Genomic DNA, 27,333 nt, shown 5'->3' with positions numbered 1-27,333 from the left:
TCCATGCACAGAAGGATTCATGATACTTAAAGCTTTAATACTAAAATAAGTGACAGCATCAATTTGATGGTGTTAAATCCACACACACACACACACACGCACGCACGCACGCACGCACGCGCGCGCACACACACACACACACACACACACACACACACACACACACACACACACACACACACACACACACACACACACAAAATAAGTAAATATATATATTCACTCTCGTCTTAAATGTCAGGACCAACTTGCCTAGCCCCGGGCTCCTACACTCCTCATGGGGCAACGTAGGATTGGATGATGGATGGATGGATGCATATATATATATATATATATATATATATATATATATATATATAAACTCGTGTATGTATATATATATATATATATATATATATATACAGTATATACTGTATATATATATATATATATATATGGTAGGTGGGGGCACTCACCATCCACACACTCAATGTAGTGCTGCTCCTGGGTGTCTGTCCTTTCCTATGGTAGGTGGGGGCACTCACCATCCACTCACTCAATGTAGTGCTGCTCTCGGGTGTCTCTCCTTTCCATGTCCTTCTGCCTACGGGTGACTTTACACTCCCACCTTCGTCTTTCTTTCCTTCGTTCTTTACAGTTCCTTCTGCCTATGGGTGACTCTACTGTACACTTGAGTGACAAGCCTTATGGTTTCCTGTACACCAGGAAACCATTTACTATGCTGGGTGGTAACCATATAACCAAATTATGGCGCTTGGTTGTTTAGTGGGTAATTGCGTCACTCCAGTTGGATTGAGCCGGTGAAGGTTTATATCCAAAGGGTGGTTGGGGTTATTGCTCATGTAATGCCACTCAGGGATGAGTGAGGCTGGTCACTCTCATCTTAAATGTCAGGACCAACTTGCCTAGCCCCGGGTTCCTACGCTCCTTGTGGGGCAACTTAGGATTGGATGATGGATGGATGTATATATATATATATATACTGTACATTTTATATATATATATATATATATATAGTGAAGCTGCATGCAGAAACAAGTTACCTTGATGCATATTTTCATTATGTAAACCTTATCTCTTGCAGGTGAGTCTGGAGTCGGACACATACTCCGCAATATCCTGTGATAGCTGTCGCCGATGCATGAGGCTCCCACCCCTCCAATCCTCACAGCCACATAAAACTACTAGTGTATCTGGGCGAAGCAGCCTCGAGGTCAGTCAGTCACACAGTGCAGCAACCACCCCTCACCCCCGACCCCATCCACCAACCCACAAGGCCCCTGACAGCGAGAGCAATCGAAACTATGTAACTTTCCTGCCTGCCCAGACCATGTACACTAATGCAGCCAACCTGCAGCAAACCATATGGCTCCAGCAGCAGTTGTTCCGACAGGCACTCAATAGAGAAAGCACTGCACCATCTACACCTACCACCTCCACCCGTGGCTTGCCACCAAGGGCCCCCCCTCGAACACCCCATGACCAGCCAGTCAAGATGGAGTGGAAGGTAAGACTACACCTGTTAACCACTTAAATCCAAGTGATGTACATGTTAGACAATTCTTGGTATTATGAAACAGTTTTATTCAGCTTAAAAACAAGACCTGTTTTATTGGTATTAGTTGCAGAAGTAGTAGTAGTAGTAGTAGTAATAATAATAATATAGTAGCCTCAGGCTTATCTAGATGTGAACCCATTGGACTGCAAGCTGATGTTGCCCTTCTTATGCATCCTGTAGTAGCAGTTGTAGCCAGAGGCATATGAATGTGAACCCAGTGGACTGCTGGTAGGCTATTTCTCTTTTGTTTCCTGATGTAGCAGTAATTAGCAGGAGTGGTTGTAGCCCCAGGATCATCTGGATGTGAAACCAGTGGACTGCAAGCTGATGTTGCCCTTCTCTTGCTGTTCACCATCCTTTCTTCGGATAAAGAGGAAGTTGAGGGACACATACAGTTATGTTGACGTGTCATGTAATGAAGAGGTATTGACAAGGGTTTAAGTGTAGGATGAATTTACGTTGTGATTCAATAGTTTGTCTGTTCATATACAAGAATTGCTTATTAAACATTGCATTACTTTTTAGACTTTTTTGACAGTTAAGGTGCAGTAGAGGATAAATGTATTCTTTGTTGATCAAATATATGCTTGTTCATACAAAATGTGTTAAATACAGTAATGGCAATATCTGTAATCCTGCGTTCAGGTGTCTGCCCTTTCCTTTCCTCCGACCTCTTCTGTCTTTCCTTCATTCTTTCTTCTGCATGTGGGTCTTCTGTCTTTCCTTCATTCTTTCTTCTGCATGTGGGTCTTCTGTCTTTCCTTCATTCTTTCTTCTGCATGTGGGTGACTCTACACTGAGTGACAAGCCAAATGGTTTCCTGTACACCAGGAAACCATTTACTACACTGGGTGGTAACCATATAACAAAATTTTGGCACCTGGTGGTTTAGTGAGTAATTACAGCGCTCCAATCGGATTGAACCGGTGAAGGTTTATATCCAATGGATGGTTGGGGTTTATTGCTCACATAATGCCACTCAGGGATAAGTGCGGCTGGCCACTCTCATCTTGAATGTCAGGACCAACTTGCCTAGCCCCAGGCTCCTATGCTTCTCATGGGGCAGTGTAGGATTGGATGATGATGATGAATGAATGACTATTTTACATTCTCCCTTCGGCACAAGACATTCTTATAGTGAAGGGTTTCGTCTTGAGGCAATGTAGGATTGGATGACGGATGGATGGACTTATTGTGCAGATGAATATTTTTTGCTTTTGTGTTGTAGTTGGTATACAGTATTGTATTAATACTGCATTATACACTGCAGGTTAAGCGCCGCCCTGATGGCACACGGTACATCACTCAACGGCCTGTGAGAAACAAAATTCTAAAGGAAAGAGCACTAAAGATTAATGAAGAGCGAGCTGGTTTAACTACTGATGATGATGCCATGTCGGAAATGAAGGTAAGAGTTTTCTTGTTCTTAAGGAAACTTTTAGTACGGGAATCCAATCCCCCCCCAACATTAAATGTATATACTGTGGAGGAGTGGGTGCCCACCATCATCTTGCCATGATGTGGTTCTACCTTCAGGCGAGTACATTGAATGATGAGGCAAATGGTTTGCTGTGGACTAGGAAATCCTTCAAGTTGTATAGTAACAACAATCATGTGTGTGTATGGTGGACAAGATTAGGCACTGCAGTTGGATGTGACCCACCATGATTTATATCTGAAGGGTAGTTGGAGTTTATTGCACACATAATGGCACAGAGGGGCAAGTGATTGGTCACTCTCACCTGAAGTGTCAGGACTAAGTAGCCTGGCTCCAGGTCCTACACCCCTGATGACATAGTAAAGGATTAGATAATGGATAGATATACTTTAACCCTTGCTGAGCAGCCGACCACATATGAGGCAGAGTGAAAGTCTGCATGGGCAAGCTGCAAGCCTCATACGAAGGTATAGTTTATATTGGTTATAAAACAGTGACTCAGGAGGGGTAATTTAACTTGCAAAGAATCGGCCCAGCAGTGTTGCACTTAAATAATGTACTGGGAACTGTGTGTGTGTGTGTATTAACTTGATACAGAGTACTTTATCATCACTGTACCTTCATGTTAACTAGATCCAGATTTTTGCTCAGTTATGACTTATTTGACGTTGCTTAGTGGTGTGAAGAAGTGCAGTGGAAAGGGTGCAGAGTTGTAACATGCCTATTTATGTCACTGAGCTATGTGAAAGAAGCTGCAAAAGAAACTTCAGGCCCCCTCCCCCCCCCCTTGGTGGAGGGGGCTACCTGTAGTCCTGATATAGTAACATGATTTTTAAAGATTATCATCATTACTTCAGTCAGGCTATATGGAAAACTGAGATAGTGGTAATACAGGTCTCCCTCGCTTTACGATCGGTATGTGTTCCTAGAAAGGCAATTGTGGACCGAAATATCATATAGCGAACTTAAGGTGTAATGGGAAAATAGGGATGTGTTCCTGGACTCGTTTATAAGAAACCCAATACCTATACGAGTGATCTAATATGCAGTAATAATGATGCTTTATGTATTGTAGTGCACCTGAATCACATATGAATGTACATTTTTAAATAAAAAGACATGAAATAACATAAACAGTGACATGAAATATGGTACAGTATGAAGAACGGGAAAAACAGTAATATCCTGGGCACTGACGCACACAGACGCACAGAGGTTGGAAGCTGAACGAGTGTGCGGGTGAGACTGGTCAGTGATGCGGTTTCAGGACAATTTGCAGTCGTCAATTCGCCATCACAAAAATAACCAAGATAATTCGCTGTCATTAATGAAGACAGCTGTGGATGACGCTAGAATATAATTCAAAGGCGACTTCAGCGAGGAAAGAAACAAGTTAATTATTGACTAAAGGTGCACCTAATATATAATATCCAAAGCCTATGCTATTGAACATAGACTTTGATGGATCCCCCTGAAATATAGTTATTAAAGTAATGATAAGTCAAGGGTAAATGGCGTGGGTATATATCGATGTTAAAAGGAAAGCCCAGAAGTGGGAATCATAATTTTAATATACATTGTACCATATATTTACAAAAAGAAAAAAAATGCAGCTTGACTTTATGTTGCAAGTACCGTAGATAAGACTGCTAATACAAAATATATCACTTTACAATATATCTAGCAAAGCATAATAATGATTACCACAGGCATAAATACAATTACCTATCATACCGCACCAATAGTGGTTTCATCCATGCCTGGTGAATTGGTTCTGGGTCATAGACACTGCTCTGCATGTTGAAAGTATCAGAGACTGTAATAATCATAATAAAATATTAGTGGGTTGGTGGAGGGTTAGTGCCCCTCCCCGTAAAACAACTAACTCAAAGTCAAATGGCCACCCCTTATGGGATTATGGCGTCTGGCAATAGATAGAAATAAGAACATTTCAGTTACTAACAACGAAGAATGGGAATTTGGTATGATCTCGGTTTTGGAAAGGAGGATATAAGTAGAACTGAAATAAATAGGGTCTGCACATGATGTTCAGTTCACAAATCTGACAAGCCCCCTGCAGTGGGACTTTGGGAACATACAGGCATTTTCTGAACTCAGTAATTTATTTTTCATCTTGCCATATCAGTGTTATGCAGTTGGTTGGATATTAGAATAGGGTAGGATAAAATATCATTTAGTAGATTTGCTGTTTAGAATAGGGTAGGATAAAATATCACTTAGTAGATTTGCTGTTGACCAAACAAATTGGGATATGATATAGCAGCTGTAAAAGTGCTCACTTTATTGAAGGGATATTTAGTGCTGATGCTCACCACTCTAGTTGAATAAATACATATAGTTACTGACATGACCTTGTGACCTTGGGATCCAAGTTCTACCTACCATTCATAAGAGTATGAAATTTCTACTTTCTCCTCGTTTCCCTTCCCCCACCCTCTTTCTCTCCTATCAGTTCTCCCTATTGCTTTCACCCCCCCCTCCTCTCTCCTATTGCCACCCCCCCTCCACCTCCCCCCCCCGTCTCCTATCACCTTCCCCCTTCTCTCTCCTGTCACCTCCTCTCTTCTATCCCTCGTATCGCCTTCCCCCCCTTCTCTCCTATCGCCTCTCCCCCTTCTCTCTCTCCTGTCGCCTCTTCCCCTTCACTCTCTCTCCCAAAAACTTTACCCCTTCTCTCTCTTGTCGCCTGTCCCGTCTCTTCTACCCCCCCCCCCCGACCACCTTCTTTCCTATCGCCTACCCTCTTCTCTCTGTCTTATCGTCTCTCTCTCGCCTATACTTTCTTTCCTATCGGCTCCCTCACTTTCTCCTATCCCCCCCCCCCATCTCTCTCCTATCGCCTCTCCCCCTTCCCTCTCTCCTATCACTTACCCTCTTCTCTCCCTCCTATCACCTCCCTTCTTCTCTCCCTCCTATCACCTCCCTTCTTCTCTCTCTCCTATCACCTCCCTTCTTCTCTCTCTCCTATCACCTCCCTTCTTCTCTCCCTCCTATCACCTCCCTTCTTCTCTCCCTCCTATCACCTCCCTTCTTCTCTCCCTCCTATCACCTCACCCCCTTCTCTCCCTCGCATCGCCTTCCCCCCCCCCTCTCTCTCTCCCCCTTCTCTCTCTCTCTCTCCTATCGCCTCTTCCCCTTCACTTTCTCACCTAACACATTTACCTCTCTTCTCTCCTGTCCCCTCTCTCTCTTCTACCCCCCCACCTTCTCTCCTATCGCCTCCCCCTTGTCATTCTCTCTCCCCTATCGCCTTCTCCCCGTCTCTCTCCTGTCGCCACCCACACTTTCTCTCCTATCGCCTCTCACCCTTCCATCTCTCTCCTCTCAGCTCACCCTTCGCTCTCCCTTCCACCCTTCTTTCTCTCCCGCCACCTCCCCCCCTCTTTTTCACCAGTCACCTTCCCCTTCTCTCCCCTTATTGCCTACTCCCCCCCTCTCTCATGTCACCTTCCTCCCTTGTCATCTCTCCCCTGTCTCCCTTTTGTCGCTTTCCCCCACCCTTCCTCTTTTCGATTTCCCCCACTCACTCTCCCTCCTATTGCCCACTGTCCCCCTCTTATAACCTCCCCCCCTCTCTCCTGTCATCTCCCCCTCCCCTCTCTCCCTCCATCCTATTATCTCCTCCTCCCCTCTCTTCCTCCTATCATCTCCCCCCTCCTCTCACTCTCTGTCCTATCACCTCCCCCTCCCCTCTTTCTCTGTCCTATCACCTCCCCCTCCCCTCTTTCTCTGTCCTATCACCTCCCCCTCCCCTCTTTCTCTGTCCTATCACCTCCCCCTCTCCTCTCTCTCTGTCCTATCATCTCCCCCTCTCCTCTCTCTCTGTCCTATCATCTCCCCCTCCCCTCTCTCTCTGTCCTATCATCTCCCCCTCCCCTCTCTCTCCGTCCTATCATCTCCCCCTCCCCTCTCTCTCCGTTCTATCATCTCCCCCTTCCCTTTCTGTTGCCTCCCCCTCTATTCTCCCTCCTATCACCTCCCCCGTCTCTTTCCCGCCTATTGCCACCCCCTCCCTCTATCCCTCCTATCGCGTCCCCCCACTCTCCCTTCTTATCGCTTCCCCCCCCACTCTCCCTCCCTCCTATCACTTCCCCCCCCACTCTCCCTCCCTCCTATCGCTTCTCCCCCACTCTCCCTCCCTCCTATCGCTTCTCCCCCACTCTCCCTCCCTCCTATCGCTTCTCCCCCACTCTCCCTCCCTCCTATCGCTTCTCCCCCACTCTCCCTCCCTCCTATCGCTTCTCCCCCACTCTCCCTCCCTCCTATCGCTTCTCCCCCACTCTCCCTCCCTCCTATCGCTTCTCCCCCACTCTCCCTCCCTCCTATCGCTTTCCCCACCCTCTCCCTCCCTCCTATCGCTTTCCCCCCCACTCTCCCTCCCTCCTCTCGCTTCCCCCCTCACTCTCCCTCCCTCCTATCGCTTTCCCCCTCACTCTCCCTCCCTCCTATCGCTTCCCCCCTCACTCTCCCTCCTTCCTATCGCTTCCCCTCCACTCTCCCTCCCTCCTATAGCTTCTCATCCACTCTCCCTCCCTTCTATAAAGCTTCCCCCCCCTATCCTTCCTATAGCCTCCTCCCCCCAATAGCTTCCCCCCCTCACTTCCCCTTCATCCTATCACTTCCCCTCCCTCTTATTGCCCTCCCCCTCCAACCCCTTCCCCCTGTGAGAACCCCTGAAATACCGCCCTCCCCCTCCACTCTTTCCCTACCTCCAATCCCCCCCCCCCCAATTTCCCACTACCCACCCACTTATTGTTCCACTACCCATTCACCCATCCACGTAATCCCCATGGACATTTTCTCCCACCCACCCACCTATTCTCCATGGACATCTACCCACTTGCCCACATCCTACCTGTCCCAATATGCACCCACCTATTCCAGTTTCAGTAGTTTCTCATAAGTCAAATGAAATCTGACAAAAACCTGGATTGAAGGGTATAACACTAAATTTCTTAAGAACAGTTCCAGAAAAAGAAATCTTGCTGCTGACTTATCTTCAGCATTAAAAGGCTCCTAGTAGAGATAATGAAGGTTATATGTGGCCTTCACTTTCTCCTAAACTTATAGCATGAACAAAGTGGAAATATGTCACCAGATTGAAGAGTGTATCAATATTTTTTGTACCTTGAACAGCTTGGGCGGTACTGGAGCCGTGAGGAGCGCAAACGTCACCTTGAGAAGGAACGTGAAAGGCGTCGACGTCATGAACAGCTGCGACGCCAGCAGCAGCAACAGACTCCTCAGCAGCCAGCACACCACCCCACTGAAGAACCTTCCCCTGCACTGAGAACCTGCACCCTTGAGAATGGGGTGCATCAGTCACTTTGGCGGGATCATTCTAGTAGAAGGAAGGTCCCAGCTACACTTGAGTCTGCTCACAGAAAGTCTTCTAGTACTCGGAAGAGAGAGACCGACGAGGGAGTTTATGGAGCTCGACACGCACCTTTTCCTTCCAATCCCCCACCGCCACCACCTCACCATGCTAATCAGCAGTTGGTGAAAGGGCTTCTCTCGGTTACAACTGTGTGAAGCAAGAGGAAACTTTTAGTTCAATAAATATTCTCACTGAGCATTATCACTTGTTTGACAAAGTCAGCCTTAATGTAAGATGAAGGCAAAGAACTCTGGATATTTACCATTGCACATTTGTAAACACTACATAGTACTAATAGACAAAAAAAAAAAATAATAATAATAATCACAACAGTTACCATCCATCATCCAATCCTATGTCACCCCCATATGGAGCGTAGGAACCCGGGGCTAGGCAAGTTTGTCCTGACATTTGAGTGACCAGCCTCATCCCTGAGTGGCAGAGGGCGCTGTAGCATAGTGGTAGCGCGCTGGACTTGTGATCGGGGGATTGCAAGTTCGAGCCTCGCCCGGGCAGCCGTGCCGGGAGGGGTAGCTCCCTCCTGTAACCCTAGCGGGGCTATATAGTCCAATACAGGGCTTAGCTCGGGGGAACTCCATTTCTCCCATCCCTGAGTGGCAAACCCCAACCAGCCCTTGGATATAAACCTTCACCAGTTCGATCCAATTGGAGTGACGCAGTTACCCACTAAACCACCAGGCGCCAAAATCTGGTTATATGGTTACCACCCAACATAGTAAATGGTTTCCTGATGCACAGGAAACCATTTGGCTTGTCACTCTGTGTAGAGTCACCCACAGGCAGAAGGGAGAGGAAAGAATGAAAGACAGACAGACAGAAGAGGGAGTGTAAAGTCATCCATAGGCAGAAGTACGAAGAAGGAATGAAGAAAAGAAAGAAGAGAATGGAAGGAAAGATGAATGAGAGGAAAAGGCAGAAACCTGAGAGCAACACTACATCAAGTGAGTGGATAGTAAGCACCCCCCACCTACCACAAACAGTTACACTAACTGAATTTGTTTCAACAAACAAACAAACAAACTTTTCATACTTATAATACTGTACTCTACAGGATTTCAAGTGACATGTCACTACTCATGGTCAATGATTGCACAATATAATTTCTGGCCTCTTCTTCCTAGAAAACCATACAGATTACCTACCAGCTTTGCATAATGTAGTACAGAAGCCAGACATAAACTACATATCAATAATTTAATACCTGAGAGGACAGGAATGTTCACATGAACTTGCCATAAAGAATAATGCTGTTGTATAATTATCTCAATCATATAAACTCATTAATCAGAGTTCATACTAATCTTGCCTCTTTGGTAGTCTTATACCACTACAGTGTATGTTCCTAAAACAGATAACCTATCTACAGTCTTTTGTACAAGATTCTTTTTCTGACAGCCTTCTGATACATCAATCTACAATACTGTATTCATATTTAATATTTCCACAAAAATAAAAAATAAAAAAAATACGTGCCCATGTTAATGTGAACAAATAATTTTTCTGTATCAGATGTTAACCAACAGCAAGTACACTTTCCCAATAATGACAAGTTTGAATAAGCTTTAAACTTTGAGACTAACTCTTCAGTAATGAGAGTCACCCTAGAGATGCTCAATGAACATTCTGAATATAATTGTGATACACTTACAAGGGATAGTGCCACACTGTGTAAGCATATGCCATGCTTCATGTACAGTTTTGTATATAACGAGTAAACCTGCTCATTCAGCTCGTCCAATGGTTTTATACTGTACTTGTTTTGGATGTTCCAAGTTTATATATGGATATGAATGGAATGAGAAACATACCTGGTAAATGACTATGAGCATCAGTTAATTGTGTATAGCACCAGTATTGTGTGTTCATGATGCCAACTACAGGAATTTTGATCATAAATTAGTATTTTACCTTGGCTTTTGTGACATAGTCATTGCCCATGCAGAGCCTAGCTGTTCAAGTGGTGGATCTAGATACACCTAGCAGCTTTCATACATATGAGTAAAGATTTAGCCACTTCAGTCTGATGATGTTTTTAATTTGTTCTTGCAGCTATCAGAATTTTTAGTTTAAGAGAGTATCCAAGCAGTGAAGAGGTTAATAAAGGCCATATATAACCCTTCTACTCTGAAAAGTCTCTTCTAAGCTGAAGTAAATAATCTGTATATAGCAAGAACAAAATGGAAAATACAGTTTTGGACTGAAGGAGCTAAGAAAGGCAGTACACATCCCAAATAATGTCCCTAGTCTCCTTCACATTCTTTTTCTTAGTGATTTTTAAAATTTCTGTACACTCTGTATCGATGTATATTTGTGTATAGTAAGAAAAAATGCTTTATATTGACTATGGCCATTAAGAATATGTTATGCTTGAAAGTAAAATTATTATCAACAATGTATTTAATTCCTTGCTCCCATTAATATCACAATTTATCCTAATCGTACAGTATCGGTGGCAGAGAGGGATGCCTTCACACAGAAGCACCTTGTATAACATGTTATATAAACATTCCTTAATTTCCTTCCTCTCTCTCTAAAGCAGGATGGACGACTGCAGCAGACAGGCAACTTAGCCTACAGTCCATGGGTTCATGTCAGTGGCCTCATCATCATGCTACAGTACAAGTCCTATGTTGACCAATTTCCTATGGCAAATATGTGCTTTATAAACAAAACTAAAATATCCTAGAAACTACAGCTTACAGTGAGCATTATCGGCTATCTGACACGTAAAGAAATAAACTTGGTCTTGCTGAAATATGCAAGGAACGCACTATATTCTGCAACAACCAACTCATCTGCAGAGTTGCACTTGATCATAACAGCTGCCTCTAATTGGTAAAAGTCATTTTATTCCTATTGATATGCATCATGAAGCATTAGTATGCAACATCTTCATAATCATCCAGACCTTTCCCACAATAGGGCAGGATGAGGAATAGCAACGTCCAGACAGCCCACGTTTGCCTAGTCCAAAGGGCCACGCTTCCATTCACTGATCATTCAAGCCCCCGAAATCCTGGCTTTATCTGATATGCCAAAAAACTTTCACCACATTCTGTAGCTTCACATCAACATTTCCAATAGAGTCATTCCAAACGCTGTCGTGTTAAAAAGGGGTACCAAATCCCTGATCATGCACTTCTCACAACATTCATCCAGCCAGCTCTATCTCATGTCGGTCCCCTAGCCTCACTGACTTCCACACCTCTCTTCCTTACACACTGATCCACCATATCCCTCCACCTTCTCCTTGGCCTACCTCACATTAGTATTTATCTGTAAAATTACCACTAATCTTCCACCCTGCTCTAGGGTGGGGAAGGAGGTCCAGATGATCATGATGATGATGATCTTCCCTGAGTCCTCGATTATGGCTGAGAGGGTGCGGTTCTACAGGAGAGTTGGTTGGTACAGAGTAGTTATAAACCTGAATATAGCGATGAATTATCCTTACCTGTAGCTTCAGCCTAATGCCATGTCGAAAGCAGTGTGACCAAGTCACTTTGCTATAAAATAACATTTACATCATAGTAACTTTCTTTAACAAGATGACAACACACTGTATTCATTTTTGTGTTTGTACAAAAGTCAGTGGTTGGCCAACATCTATCTTGTTTGGTGCTACCAAAAGACAAAATCTTGCTACCAGCAATTATTCACAGCCAATATTTATGCTCATTTATAAGCTGAAATACACTACTGCTAACCTTACCCTAAATCTTATTTTATTTTCATTATTGAACAGCTTGTTTCTGCAAACTGCTGAGAAGTTATCAGCTGGTTTTGGTGCCTGGCTAAGCTTCAAGGCCAGAGAAAACCTATTATGTTCACAGCCAACACCATAATGGGGTTCCTGAATTACACCCTTCAGCCTGACTGCTTTCTAAGCTGAATGAAATCAGCTGCCATCAGCAATAATATGCTACTATAAATGCTGTGTCAATGGCAAGATCCAATGAAACTGAAGAATATGTGCAGGCTGAAGGGTACAAGGAAATACGGCAAAATTTACATTTTTTTTTTTTTTTTTTTTTTTACATCACGAGGATGGATGAGTTGTGGCTATGTTAGAGTTACCCCTTGAACTGAGACTTTTTCAAAGGGTAATGACTGACATTACAGTATTTTTGGAAAACAATGTATTCTGAAGTGCCTACCTCAGCACCTCACAACTGCATGAAGAGTGCTGCTTTCATGTTGTACCTACAGCTCACCCACGGTAAGTGTATGATTTTTTTCTTTCATAATTAAAACTGACGAACATACATGCTGTCTTCCCTGTAAGTTTCGGATCACCTGCCATTAGCTGTAATTACATGAGTTCATTCTTAGTTTAAATGTTCATTCAGACAGTTCTTGGACAATTTTCATGTCCTTGTTTCTTAACACCAGTCAAAATAAAATGGGCTGCAAGTAGTTCATTGTCAGGGGTTAACTGCTGAAAGTACATTATACACCATTTACCTTAACTTGGCAGAAGTTCCCATCCTTTTGCAGCTTGATGCCCATCGCTCAACCGACAGCATGTGATAACATCATGGCTCTACATTCTTTTCACATTATTTCAAGACTAGCACCATAATCCAGTGTTAGTCTCTTGTTACAGTTCAGTATTCATGATGAAGAGATGGCAACTTTACTAACACTTTGCACTAACATTAACCTCATTACAACTCAGATTTCAAGATGAAGAGCAATTTTTGGCTGAGTTAAAATGGATCAAGTATAGCACCATTCATTCATCATTCATCACCTGATCCTGTGTTGTCCCATTAGGAGCATAGAAGCCTGGGGCTAGGCAAGTTGCTCCAGACATTTAAGATGAGAGTGACCAGCCTCATTCATCCCTGAATGGCATTACGTGAGCAATAACCCCAACCACCACTTGGATGTAAACCTGCACAGGCTCAATCCGACTGGAGCGCCTTAATTACCCACTAAACCACCAGGTGCCACAATATGGTTACATGGTTGCCACCCAGCATTTTAAATGGTTCCCTGTTGTACAGGAAACCATTTGCCTTATCACTCAGTGCAGTCACTCACAGACCGGAGGAGGAGGAAAGACTGAAGAAAAGAAAGACAGAAGAAGGAAGGAAGGAAAGAAGCGAGGAATGAGTAGTCACCCGAGAGCAGCGCTACATCAAGTGAGTGGATTCTAGTATTAATCTCATGACAACTGCGTATTCTGGATAATGATACAGCAATTTCAAGACAAGTGAAAAATGACAGCATATAGCTCAAAACACAAACCTCATTGATTGATAAGAGTCCCTCTGCCCTGCTTGGCTGCTGAACCTTCCTCTGTGGCAACTTGACTCTTTCGTTTGTTCATGCCCTTCCGCTCCAGTTGCTTCTCAATAATTCTGGCATTGTTGGCATATGAGTCTGCAACTTCTCTCTGTAAAATAAGAAAATATAAAAAAAATAAATATGTAGTACATAGCCATGTTGTTGCTGTTGCAGCATGATGTTTGTCTATAAGTGAACCCAATAAACTGCAGGCTGAAGCTGCCCTTCTCCTGTGGTCCAGTCTCCTTTTCAGGGGATGGCTATGGCGTGAGTTAAGGGATCTATGTATAAATAATCATATAACATACATGACAACACACTATATGCAAATTATTCTCATTACGTTAAGTCTTCTAAGCTGAGTAAACTGTCAGATATCAGCAAGATGGGCTCTTTGTTGTCTTATATGTTTAGAGATATAAAGAATGCAAGCTCTTCCTTTGCATCTCTCCCATCTACTCTATATACTTATTACTACTATGAATCAGTTGAAACTAATGCCTTTTTCAACTAAAAGTTTTTATTTAATTATCTAGCACTGATGAGAAGTCAACATCTGATGGTACTGGGCTTCTTGGGAGGAGCAGCTGCAGCCATCTGGGAGCCAAACCACCTCAGATTTCCTTGCACCTCACCATGGGAGGGGCCCTGGTCAGACCCTGGTGAGGCATTATCTACTATATGGGGATACAGGATCCCTACAAGGTGTGTATACTACAGTATACTGTAACTATGGGAATGTTTCACAGAAGCAGTTGCCTAACTATGGTCAACAGGTTTGCTTGACCATACAGATCTGGGTTAAGCAACATCATCTTAAAAAAAAAAAAAAAAAAAAAAAAAAAAAAAAAAAAAAAATCTATCTATCTATCTATCTATATATATATATGGCATTTTCTCTTCATCACCATTGTTATTCTAACTTCTTTTCCCATCTATAGATGGTGAGAGGCAGAATCCAGAAAGCAAGATGGAGGGAGAACTATCAATAATAAACCTACTCCTTCCCAACTTACTGCTGCTGTTTAATCTTCTTTTCAGTGGCAAAAATATATTCAAGTCTTTTAAACTACTATAATACCTGTACAATTCTTAGTGCTGCTACTTCATCTTTTCACACACACACACACACACAAACTCCTAGTTCATCTTTAAAAAATAAAAACTCCTAGTTCATCTTTAAAAAATAAAATAAAATAAAATAAAAAATCTTTCAACACTTACCGCTTCTATTTCATCTTCCTCTTCGTCTATGGTTGAGACAGTAACAGATGAGAATTTGCCCATGTTCTTGGTATGTCGTGTGATCATGATTCGGTCCTTGGGTTTGTCCTCTACTTGCTGAGCCACTGACTTCCCTCCACTCTGTACCACACTCCCCTGCAACCACTTAAGATTTAGTATTCAGTGTTTTACTTTTGGTGTTCAGTGCTTGTTTTTGGTGATGTTAGTGTTTTTATGTGTTTTTAGTGTTTATAGTTTTGTGTTTTGGATTCTGGCCTGATTTTATTCTTTGCCGTTGTCTTTGCCTTGATGTCTGGTGGCATATGACTGGCAGTTGTACTGCCTTTTTTTGTTTGTTTGTTTTGTCTTGTTTAATCAATCAATCAATCAACTACAACAGTTTACACTGAGCCCTTGTTATAAGCTGCAATTAAGTTCATAGCAAGTCTGAAAAAGACTGCTTAGCTATAACTGTTCCACTACTACCTATTCAGCAGGGAGAGGCAATAGTCAAATATTTGTTGCTATGGCTTCACGCTCATCTTAACAAGAACCCTGTGAACTGGAAGCCAAAGTTGCCCTTTTGCAGTCCACCACCTTCCTTTGGGGGATAAGTAAAGAACTGAGGGACATTTGCTGAACTAGGCAGCCCCACTGCTGGCTTATATTGATGCTATCACATGAAGGAATCACTCTCCAGCACCAGTCAAAGGATTAAAAACCTCTATAATCCTTTTACAGTATCAGATGGGCTTTGGAATGTCTTTTGGAAATAAATACATTTTTCAGCATGGAGAAACCCTGTCCAAACAAAAAAGAGTGGGGTGGATGGGATTCAGAAACTGGAACAGGTAAGTGTAAAAGATTATCAGCACTTGCATTACCTTTTTCATATACACTGTGTATTACTATCACTTCTTCACGTTTGCAAGTAAACTGTTGTGTACTGTTGTTTCAACCTTCAGTATATTCACAAGCTCAAGTCAGAAACACCTTTTATGGATCAATTTTGGCCATAAAACACTATCTAAACTAAAGTAACTCCAGTTCATAGAAATGGGGGTCAAACTGTCAAATTTCCTTTTTAAAAAAGTCAAATATCCATGAAAGCTACTGCAAGAACTGAATTTTGTAATTTGTTCCCTAACAACCACTGCTATGTGGCTTGGGAGGAGGTGGTGGTCCCAAAGTCGTCATACTGGCCCCTCTTGGCAAAATGCACCCTCACCATATACAGTATGTGTACTAATGCAGTGATCATCATTAGGCATAAGTAGTGAATGAACAAGAATAAAATGAAAAGTGGCCAGTATGTGGAACTTGTCTTCATATAACAGATGACAAAGAGATAGCTGTTCTGCAAGGGGGTATCTGAGGCTGAGGGTTTAGCAAGAGGCTTGGATATGGTATGAAAGTGATATTAACACTACCCATCATTTTCTCATCAGCCAATCCAGTTAAGGGTTGTGTGGCATCCACACAAGAGCCAAGCCTCTTCATATTTTTCAGAACCTTTCCATGGGGAAGGACCCTAGTAATGCACTGTCTACCATATGGAGGCATGGAATCACTACACATACTGAACTGTACCTGTAAAACAGGCCCCACAGAAGCAGTTTGTTACTAGTGATCAAAAGGTCTGCTTGGCAAGAAAGTAGTTACGCTAAAACAACAAAAACCATACATCTTCACATGTGCTGTTTTTTCACTGGATTATAATTTTCCCAGAGAGAAAGAGACAGAGAGAGAGAGGAATACAACCCTCTGAACAGCATCAACCTGATTCGTTAATCTATGATTGATTACATCTACGCTTTAATAAAATCAATCCTTGAACATCTTATCAACTGCCTGAATACTGACGTATTTACTAGGCTCAGTAAGCAGTTGATTAATATACTGGTAATGATAGGCAAAATTTGTCCAGCACGAGTGTCATCTGCTGAATGTGACATAACATCACTACCTTCTAATAATAAACGAAATCCAAATGATGGTTCAATTACTCATTTACACAACAGTATATAGTACGGTACTATAAAATCAATATTTGTACAAAAAGAGCTTTACAAAACTACACGTCCAACTTGCAGATTCGTGGAACATACATCAGCATCAGGGTATTGACAGTTTGCCAAAACTGGCAATACAGTAATGTACAGCTTACTGGTTTGAATACAGCACATGAAGGATGCTATCATTAGGTGAACACATCTGACCCATGTTATGTAGAAAACAAATGTAAAACCTTAAATAATAATGATGACTGACACACCTTGACCACAAAGACAACATTTGAGTTGAGTGTGTGTTGGTAATACAGAAGAAGGCCACACTTTTTACACTTCTTACGATGCTGCTTCTCCACACCTCCAGTTCTGCGTATAAACACAGTCTCGTCAGGATCACATACTAGACGATGGGCGTGGCGGGATCCATCTATCACACGGGCTCCATCACGCTTTCGAAGGGGCAGTTTTTCCAAGGTGCAGTCTGTGTGTAATTACCAGTAATTATTACTGTGATTTTAGAGGTGGGCAGCGAAATAATGCTGATTTCATTTGTGTGGTGTGTAGGGGGGCGCATGCAGAGACTGAGAGGTGAGAAAGGACTGGCCTTGTTGGAGTCTCTCTTGAATGTGAGGATGAGATTTGCTAGGGGGGAGGGGGGAAGGGACATGTTATACAGTATGCTGGACGTAGCTCCATCGCTAGGGTAAGGAGTGGTTGGAAGAGGTTCAGGGAGTTCATGCCTCTTCTGACACTGAGAGAGCTATCCCTTCAGGCTTAGGGGTCCTTGCATGCAGCATGTTTTTGGAATGTAATGCTGTATGATAGTGGCACCTGGGCAGTAAGGGAAGAGGATATTCATAGGTTACACAGATAATGAAGATTAGGTGGATATATAGTGCGTCTTTCAATGACAGGCCTGGGAGAAGCTGTGAGGCAGGCTGGGACTTGAAAGAAGGTTTCAATGAGAAAGGGTAGACAGATGATTTGGGCATGTGATGAGAATGGAAGATGACAACCGGGTACAGGGGGTGAGAAGAGTGAACACGGAGGGTAGAGCTGTAAGATGTAGATCAAAAGACCTGGAACCACAGGGATAAGGGACTGAATAGGGAGACTGCTCAGAGATCAAGCAGCATGGACAGCCACCATTAGGTGAACAAGGTTAATGCATGCATGCATGTTGGAGCCTTTGTAAATGATACAAGCGAAAGTGAGATGTACAGTTATGATGATGATGATGAAATGTTCCTATCTAACTACCCAATGTATACCTGAAATACAAGCAGCCCTGTACAGTTGCAGACATAAATATCAATAAACTTCACTGCAATATAAATGAATTACTGGCCATGTGGAAAGGATGGAGGGTGAAAGACTGACGAAGAGAGTGTATGTGAGTGAGGTGGAGGGGGGAAGAGGGAGGGGGAGGCCGAGGATGAGATGGAGGGATGGGGTGGAGAGGTATATGAGAGAGGGGGGTGTAAGTTGGGAGCAGGGCAGTGAAATGGCGGGGGACAGGGCGACTTGGAGGCGATTTGTTTGTGGCCACCCCAAACGGGATTGAGGCGTCTGGCAATAGATAAATAGATAGAAGTTTAACTTGCCAGAAGCAACACATAACTGTTAAACTAAAATGTCGATTGATATTACCATCAGCAATGGTATCTTGTACAACACGGGAAAATGGGTTGACTAAAATTAATGTAGTGCTCCCTTTCTTCCGAGCTTGGTTTTATATGTACACACAACTGATCTCCACACCTTATGTAAATATGAGAAAATGAAAAAGCATTGCTAATGCTTCATTAGCCCCATTCGATGATGATGATCACTACAACCCTATTCGTTATTCATATCGTTTATACAGACTACAACATGCTTTTTTTACAATGATGCATGATGTCTTGCCATGGCAGCAGAAAATGCAGCTACAACTCCAGGCTCATCTGACTATGAACACTGCAAACCACAGGAAACCAGCAAATTTAACTATGTGTTCCCACAGATCTTTTATTGAGGTTATGTTGAAGGATTATATGTGTAGTGATAGTGTGGTGCATGAGTCAGTACGTTGTGGTGTAGGGAGGCAGCATTAAAAGTGTGTGCACAACAGACATGGGGTAATAGTAATATGTAATAGTAATAGTAATACACTATTACAGGGTTTCCAAAGTAACAGTAATAGTAACAGTAATAGATCACAAGTTCCTTGCTGTAATAGTAATTGTAATAGTAATAGAAGGCAAAGTAATAGATAATTGCATATTACTTTCCCATTACAGACACTTCTTTAATACCGTTTACCGTAATCAATAAAAACAGCTTTCTCACCTTGCTTACCTGTTGGCTGCTCTCCAAGCTGCAGGTACACCACAGGAGACCGTGCAGAATGGAGAGTGGTCAACATGCCATCAGGTGATCTAGACACACTTGTGCATTCAGTGGAACAGCCTCCCAATGATAATGAAAATAAAAACAATTTTCAATTTAATTAATACCGATCTCATATATAATATATTAATAGTAATAGTAATACTAATAGATGACCAAGTAATAGTAATAGATGACCACTAAAGTAATTATAATAGTAATATAATGGAGAGCAACTGAAATTAATAGTAATAGAAACCCAGTAATAGACCCCATGTCTGGTGCACAATTGATTGTTTGTTAGTTGTATTTTGTGTTGGCACTGGAACAGGGAAAGGTGATGACCAAAGCACAGTCTGGAAATGTGTACCTGTGTCTTGCTTGGTGGGGCTTTATGAAGAGGTGGATGTCTGGTGGTGGTTCATGTATGATACTGTTTGGTTGAAAGTTTTTTATGGCTGTGGTGGATATATACTGATGTTTGTGAAGCATGGTGTTAGCTGGAAGAGGAATGTTACTGAAGTTATGTGAGTTGTGCTGGGAAGGCTGTTCTTGGTTTCTTTGTGGTGGGGGTGATGCAACATGAAATTCCATGAGTGAGATGGATTTTGAGTTGAATCAATGAATTGTGTGCCTCTCATCTTACCTAAAATAAGTGCCATCTGTCCACACAGGCAGTAATACACCACCAGTGGCTTATCCTCACTGTATTCCTGTTGATCCTTGGCATCTGACACCACCACACTGCCTGACACAACCTTTGGCATTGTTGCAGCAAATGACCACCACCTGAAACATAAACAACACTGTATTAGCGTAGTCTATACTCTTTATTTTCATCATCTCCACCCTCCTTCCCACACTGCCTGACACAACTTACACCAATGATGAGCACCAGAAATGTTAATAATCCTTAACTGTTTTGTGTTATAAGCATCATCACCAGCCTTTTTCCTTCCTAAAGATGGGGTAAGGTAGGATTCGGAAACATTACACTGTCAATCACAAATCACGAACACCTGAAGCATTGCCGTTGCAATACTTTTACCATACAGTTGCTACCCAACTCACTGAACTTAAATGGGACTAATAATTGGCTTGCAACTCGACAAATCTGTGAATCAAATTCACTAATACCTGACACCAAATAATATGTACAAATCATCAATAAACATATGACCACAAGCCATTACTGAAGTTTGGACAGTATACATTCTCAAACCCAAACTGCTTCAGTCTAAATGCTTTACAGAAACAAAAAATTTTGGACCACAGGAACATAATGATAACTGCCTACTTCTTCCTCCCTCTCTCATTCTATCAGTGTCTCCTCTCTTCCTACTCCTTTTCCATCTGGTCACTTTACATTACCATTCTTTCCATTTCAGGTTGCTCTATACAGAGTGACATGCCTAATGATGTTAGAGGTAAGGTTATTTCAAAATACAGGCAAATCCCAGTTTAACAATGCAACTGGTTATGTAAAAAACCCATCACTAGGAGGGGTATCGTATATCAGGGTTGATTTAACACATAAAGTACTGTATAGGGATGTGTTTTTGAGCCTTGGCTTCCTCCCCACCCAACCAAGTCCTAAACCTGCCTAAATGAGTCCAAAAAAATGTTTAAAGCCAATCTAAATGGCCTAACAGCTGTAGAAGAAGCTAACTTAACGCCAGTAAATAACTCACTACCGAACACGTGCAGCTCCCTTACCAGACATCTATCTATCTATTGCCAGACGCCTTAATCCTGTGAGAGGTGGCCACAAACAAATCGCCTCCATGTTGCCCTGTCCCCCACCATTTCACTGCCCTGCTCCCAGCTCACAACCCCCTCTCTCATATACCTCTCCACTCCATCCCTCCATCTCATCCTTGGCCTCCCCCTCCCTCTCCCCCCCTCCACCTCACTCACATACACTCTCCTCGTCCAACATGATCACACTTATTTAGGCCAAAATTCACACAAAATCGCATTCCACACATGATTAGTATCTGCCCTACTCACAGCACTGCTGGGACACAGTTACGATAGTGGCTTGCATAATGTTGATGATGCAACACGATGCGTAGGTAGGTGAGCGTAAGAGAGTCCCTCACTCGGAGACGGCTGGCGCAAGAAGAACAACATGGGTGCACGTGGGGTGAGCAATGAGTGCAGGGGTTGCACAAGTGTTTCTGTGCATCCTGGCAGGATGGTGAGCATTTCTGCACATCCTGGCAGGCGGGCGGGCTCAGCTGGACGCTCAAGCTTTTGGCTCATCACTCCCGGACGAAATATCGGAGGACCCATTGTTAAACCGGGGCTCAACCATCCTTACAGTGCTCGTCAGAAGTATGGAGCGCCCTGCGTCCCTCCTGAGAAACAAACCTTTCAACATTGAAAAAACATATAAATAATGCATTTTATTTACCTTTAGTGCTTCGTAGGGTAGCCTTTACGTTTCTTCACGGACCTGAGACGTCTTGGAAGTGAAAGGGCGAGGCTCCTGAGGTGCTGGAGCGGTATTTTGTCCCAGGAGTCACGAATGGCGGCTTCCAGCTTAGGTAGAGAGCTCACGTCCTTCCCTTGGAGACTCTTCTTTACGAGGTACCAGAGGTTTTCAATCGGGTTGAGGTCTGGGCTATTTCCTGGCCAGTCTGTCATGAATGATACCTCGCAGTCACGAAGCCAATTGGTGACCGATTTGGCCTTGTGAGCAGGTGCACCGTCCTGCTGAAACACTCGTGCACCTGTTAGCTCGAAGGAGTCTGGTAAATGATCACACAGAAGCTCCAGGTAAACATCCTGATTCACTCTGAGGTTCTTGGGAAGTACAACAAGCTTCCCCAAACCCTTCCCTGAAAAACAACCCCATACTATGAGTGAATCAGGATGTTTAACTGTGCTTTCTACATACCGTGGGTCAAGTGGGTCACTACCTTTGCATGCTCCTCTGTTACAGGTAACACTAAACGTTGCCTCATCAGACCACAACACTGACAACCATTGCTCCTCACCCCAATTTAGATATTTATTAGCAAAGGCAAGCCTACGAATTCTCTGGCTGCTAGAGAGAAGAGGCTTTTTCACAGGCCTGTGACTTGTGTAACCAAGCTCATGCACCCTACGAGACACTGTTCTCACTGACACCTCACCAAACACTTCCGGGTCGCTCTCCTTAATTTTCCTTGCACTCACACGAGGATTAAACTCCACTGCACGTTTTAAAACATTAACAGACCTTGGGGAAGTTTTCCTAGGCCTACCAGACCTCGGTTTCTTTGTGGGAACTTCTCCACTGTTTTCCTCCCGAAACCGCGCACACCAACGACGCACTGTCGATCGTGCCACACCAACCAATTCACTAATTTCCTTTGTCTGGTGGCCTGCCTCCTTTAGAGCAATGATCTGGGATATGATTTCACTCGATAGTTCACGGGTAGGTGCCATAACAAAGTTTTGAAGGCCAAAACACTGCGGGACACTCGGTAAAAAATGGCGCAATTTGAGAGGGACACTCGGCGGAGTTCCTCTCTCTCAGGCAGCCCGTGGGCGACTGAGGCGGGAACCAACCAGCGCGTCAGAAGGCCCCAGGCTACCGTGACGTCATGCTCGGAGCTCAAACTTGTGGCTCAATTCTTACCCCTAAAAATGGGTGATTCTTTTTGGGCCATAAGTATTGCGCGCCCGGCGGACAACGCTGAATACTTCTGACGAGCACTGTAGGTGGGGTAGGGTTGTATTTCTACCCCCATCACTAATCTGGGGTACCGGTACTGCATATCATTTTTTTTTTTTTTAAATGTGAGCAAGAAAGAACCAAAGGCCAAGCCAGCAAAAACACTCCTTTAAAAAAAAAAAAAAAAAAAAAAAAAAAAAAAAAGGGGGGGGAGCCAAATTCAAGATCCACTCATTTCAAGATTCCTCGACATACTGCGATTGCAAGCCTGGAGATCATAGGAGGTAGGAAATACAGACAAAGAGAGACAGTTTCAGAGTTGACCTGTTGCATAAATGAAGGACTGAGAGTAACAGTTAACTCTTGTATTAGAGAGCTGGACAGAAAAGGGATGAGAGTTTGTTGCTAGACGGGTGATACATGCCCGTCGTAGAGGTGGCAGTTCAGAGGAGCAGTGACCATTGAAACAGCGACAGAAAAGAGATAAAGAGGCAACAGTGCAGTGAAGAGACAGAGGCTGCAGGGAGCCAGTAGGAGGAGAGTTGATGAGACGAATAGTCTTTGACTCCACCCTATTGAGAAGAGCTGTATGTGGGAAGCCTCCCCACACATGAGAGTTGTACTCTAAACAGGGGCGAATAAAACCCGTGTATAAAGTCAACAACAGTGCAGGGGTAAAGAAGGAACGGAGTCGGCTTAGCACACCTAATCTCTTGGAAGTAGATTTTACAAGAGATGCAACATGATCTTTCCAAGATAAGTCCCGTGTGAATGAAACCCCATGCATGTTCAAGGATGATGCAGGACTAAGCTGGATATTTGTGAGTACACAGAACACCATCAAAAACATAATTTCCAAAATATGGTGTTCAGTTAAAAGTAAAACTTATACTCACTACACCACAGCTACCGGCATGGTGATCAAACAACAGTCTAACACCAACTTACAACAATAAAAAATAAAACAAAATGAATCAATAATTAATTAATGAACCTGGAAATCTACGGATGCCTCCACAGATAGTACCGTACAGTGATACAATAATGCATTATTCCCCTTATCAATTACAATCTGATTATCAAAAAATGACATTTAAAATACTGTGGGAATGTTAATCTGCAGTGCAGTTATTAGGTACCAGTAAGTTATGAGGAATGACTGGAAAGGTTAGGTATTCCAAAGCTCACTGACTGAAGACATCATGGGGTCATGATAGAAGCATATACGATTATGAAAAATACTGAAAATGTAAACTGTGAAAAATTCTTCCAACAGCACAGACACAATGTATCCAGAGGATACAGTCTCTTTCTGGCAAAATGAAGACCATAGTTAAATATCACCAAATACTCCTTCACATACAAAACTGCTGACCCCTGAAACAATCCACCCCAGTATGCTGTGGATGCAGATTCAGTGAACCAAGATAAGAGGAGGTATGATACCAGTATGTATATGCTGACCATAGAACAAATGGGAAATATCTATAATTACTGTACTGTATATGCCATTGGTAAATCTTGGTAACAATTTCACATACGGTACACACCAAGCCTAGCAGAGCCTAACCTAACCATGAAAGCGGTATTTGTTGGTCCTTGTGATATCAAGGTTATGAATCAATTACACCATGATGAAACCTTTATCATTTCCTATTCATTAGCTGTTAAAGGCAACTCTCTTCAACTGTTTATATTAATTTAAAAAAGAAAAAAAAAAAAAAAAAGTAATGAAATAAACCTAAAAGCTCCATCTAATGCTGCCCCTGAAACAACCCAATAAGTAAATACATGCAAAAATGTTTACAAAACCTTAACACCAGATTCCTAAGAAATAAAAATGTGAATCAATTCATTGCACAATTCTAAGTCAACTTTCATCTCTGATGTTTCTTCTGCAAATCAAAAATAAAAGAGATACAGGTACTGTGGGGTCGTTAATGTGTGCCTGTCCTAGCAATCTACTTACATTTCATCCATTAAAAGCAATGTATTTTTGTTTCTTGGTGGTGCATTATGGTCTTAGGCAGAGTGCTTTTGTTTTTGCTGAAGCATTATGGTACTGGTTCACCCAAACAGAGGGTGTGATGTGGGTCTGTCATGTTTTCAGTCAAGACGAACTCCACTGATGACTTTGGGAAAGAGTGGAAATTGGTCTCGGTTAGGCTCGAATGACACCGATCAAGGTCTGGTTGAGTGGCACTTGGGTGGGTTAATGTCTACCGTAAAGTGGCTTGAAGTTCATTTTAGAGATGTGCCAATACCAAGATCTATTTGATTTGATTTTTATTTACTTGATGCCAGTAATGTGAGTGTTTTTAATGCAGGAGCAATATAGTAATCGGTACATAATATTAATATATGATAATGTTACACCATATTTGTAATTATAATGTAATATCATAACCATCTGTTTATCAGCATCATGAAACATGAGTGTCTTGAATCACATCATAAACCGGAAAAGTATCGGAGTATCGGCCATATTTTTACCTTGCCGATAACGATACTACAAAAAAAAAGGCCGATGCAGCCGATACCAATATTATTGGCACATCCCTAGTTCATTTGTCCCTGTTTATTTTCACTATGGTATATACATTATATCTATATAAAGCTACATTGGTGTTAATGTTTACAAAACCTATACACCACATCAAAGTCCACAATATCTCTCTTATTTTTCACTGGCGGAAGAAGTGTCACATAGTTAAGAAAGCTGACTTAGAACTGTGCAACAAACTGATTCATATTATTACTTCACTGGAATCTGGTTTTATGGTTTTGTAAACACTTTCCAAAAATAGTGAAACTGCAGGGCAACTCCCACACATAATATTTATACCTGTAGGTTTTCTCAATAAACGATAACATAATTATCATTGTGATGGCTTTAAAAAGTTACAGAAAGACACCATTGAAAGTATCATCTACAAAACCAGTTCTGCATGCAAACCATAGGCAGCCACCAGCCATGTCCAGACTTTTGGGTTGCTTTGGCCCCATTGTCAATCCATCACTAATCGTTTGTCCCTACTAACCTACCACAACTTAACCTAACCTAATCCACACAAACCTAACCTGAACAATTTGGGGACAAACTAGTTTCAGGTCTGAAATCAACTTATTGCCCTCTGTACGATGCCACCACCGATGTCAACAAACCTAACTTCCGTGCTCTTGAGGAAAAAATTTATTTTTTTGCAAAATTTGTGTCATGAATTTATGATATTTTGTAACAAATTATATTTCCTGAGAATCTGGGTATCCTAAATAAATATACAATTATGAAAACTAATCCGTCACAAACTTCTCATGATTGTCAATGGGAGCTCTCCTGCCATTTGTCCAAAAATACAAGGATCTCTTGCAAATTAAGGTCATGAGCCATAGGAGTTGGAGATTTGTCAAAGTTTTACCTCAAAATTGCTATTTTTATTTTTTTAAAGTCTGGGCTCAAAATGAATGGAGAATTTTTCAAAGCACAGACTTAAAATTACAGGATTTTTCATAATTTAGCCTAAAAATATCCCTCAACACAACATTTGGCTAACTAATACCGATACAAGTAAGATTTCATAGAATACTACTGGAGAAAAAAAAAAAAAATGCTTCTAAACCTCATACAGCTGTAATGGGTAAAATACAAATTAGTATACAACGGGTAAATGGTACACACACACACACAAAAAAAGTTTGGGTATGGTCCAATTATCGTCATTATTATCGCATTTCTTCCATCCAAACAAGTCATGGCACCTGGAAAACGCGACACCTTACGGTACTTAAAATTACTGCTGATAATGCTACTGCATGTACGGGTATAGTCCTTCCGACTTGCAATGGGATTTTTGTACCACTTCTTCCATCAGAAAAATTGTGAAATGTACCGTACTCAAAGCTGTTCCTAAACCACTCATGCCATTCACCACCCGCTGCTTGCTCCTTATTCTAGTGCCTCTTGAATACTTTACTTACCTTCCTGTTGCCAAGAAACTGTGTTAGCTTCTTTTTTTTTTTTGGCCGATCCACCGGGATACTTTGCTCTATGCTTTTCTTCAGGTAAGAAAAGTGGGGAGGAGGGGGGCAGGCAGGGGACCACGTTCCCAAATTTGAACGCATTTGGCATATATCATCTAAAGAACGGCATTTTTGCTATTTTATTTTTTTCAAGCGATATTTTTCTTCTGTGTATATGAGTAGAATTCAAGACTTAACAAGCGAATTAGCATTTATTAAGCCAAATAATGTGAATAGCTGATATACAGCAAACGTTCTAAAAATAGAGCGCACCTGGTGTAAAGAATGGCGTTTTTTTGCTGTTTGATTTCTTTGATCAGTAGTTTTTAGTAAATA

The 27,333-nt window shown here is 42.3% G+C and overlaps 2 protein-coding genes across 2 annotated transcripts in view; one reads left to right on the top strand and one right to left on the bottom strand.

The window, feature by feature from the left end:
* Slip1 (SLo interacting protein 1) overlaps window positions 1–8,663 on the top strand; it is a 200,212-nt gene extending 191,549 nt beyond the window's left edge. Inside the window, exons 9-11 of the mRNA XM_080269808.1 lie at window positions 1,085–1,507; window positions 2,829–2,966; window positions 8,154–8,663. Coding sequence (XP_080125934.1) covers window positions 1,085–1,507; window positions 2,829–2,966; window positions 8,154–8,549 — 957 coding nt within the window. The 3' untranslated portion in view covers window positions 8,550–8,663. The remainder of the gene's footprint in view (window positions 1–1,084; window positions 1,508–2,828; window positions 2,967–8,153) is intronic.
* On the bottom strand, window positions 8,406–27,083 carry LOC145396434 (STING ER exit protein). The gene is made up of 6 exons (XM_080269809.1): window positions 26,956–27,083; window positions 19,960–20,102; window positions 17,207–17,424; window positions 14,932–15,087; window positions 13,669–13,816; window positions 8,406–8,541 (listed from the first exon to the last, which is right to left on the bottom strand). Exons 2-5 carry the CDS (start codon window positions 20,078–20,080, stop codon window positions 13,670–13,672), a joined length of 642 nt encoding a protein of 213 aa, XP_080125935.1. The 5' UTR covers window positions 20,081–20,102; window positions 26,956–27,083; the 3' UTR covers window positions 8,406–8,541; window position 13,669.
* Window positions 27,084–27,333: the final 250 nt, after the last annotated feature.

Source organism: Coenobita brevimanus, chromosome 38, assembly GCF_032717465.1.
Source record: "Coenobita brevimanus isolate Jiangsu-jjx chromosome 38, ASM3271746v2, whole genome shotgun sequence".
Taxonomy (NCBI): domain Eukaryota; kingdom Metazoa; phylum Arthropoda; class Malacostraca; order Decapoda; family Coenobitidae; genus Coenobita; species Coenobita brevimanus.
This window is presented reverse-complemented; position numbering and strand designations above follow the sequence as displayed.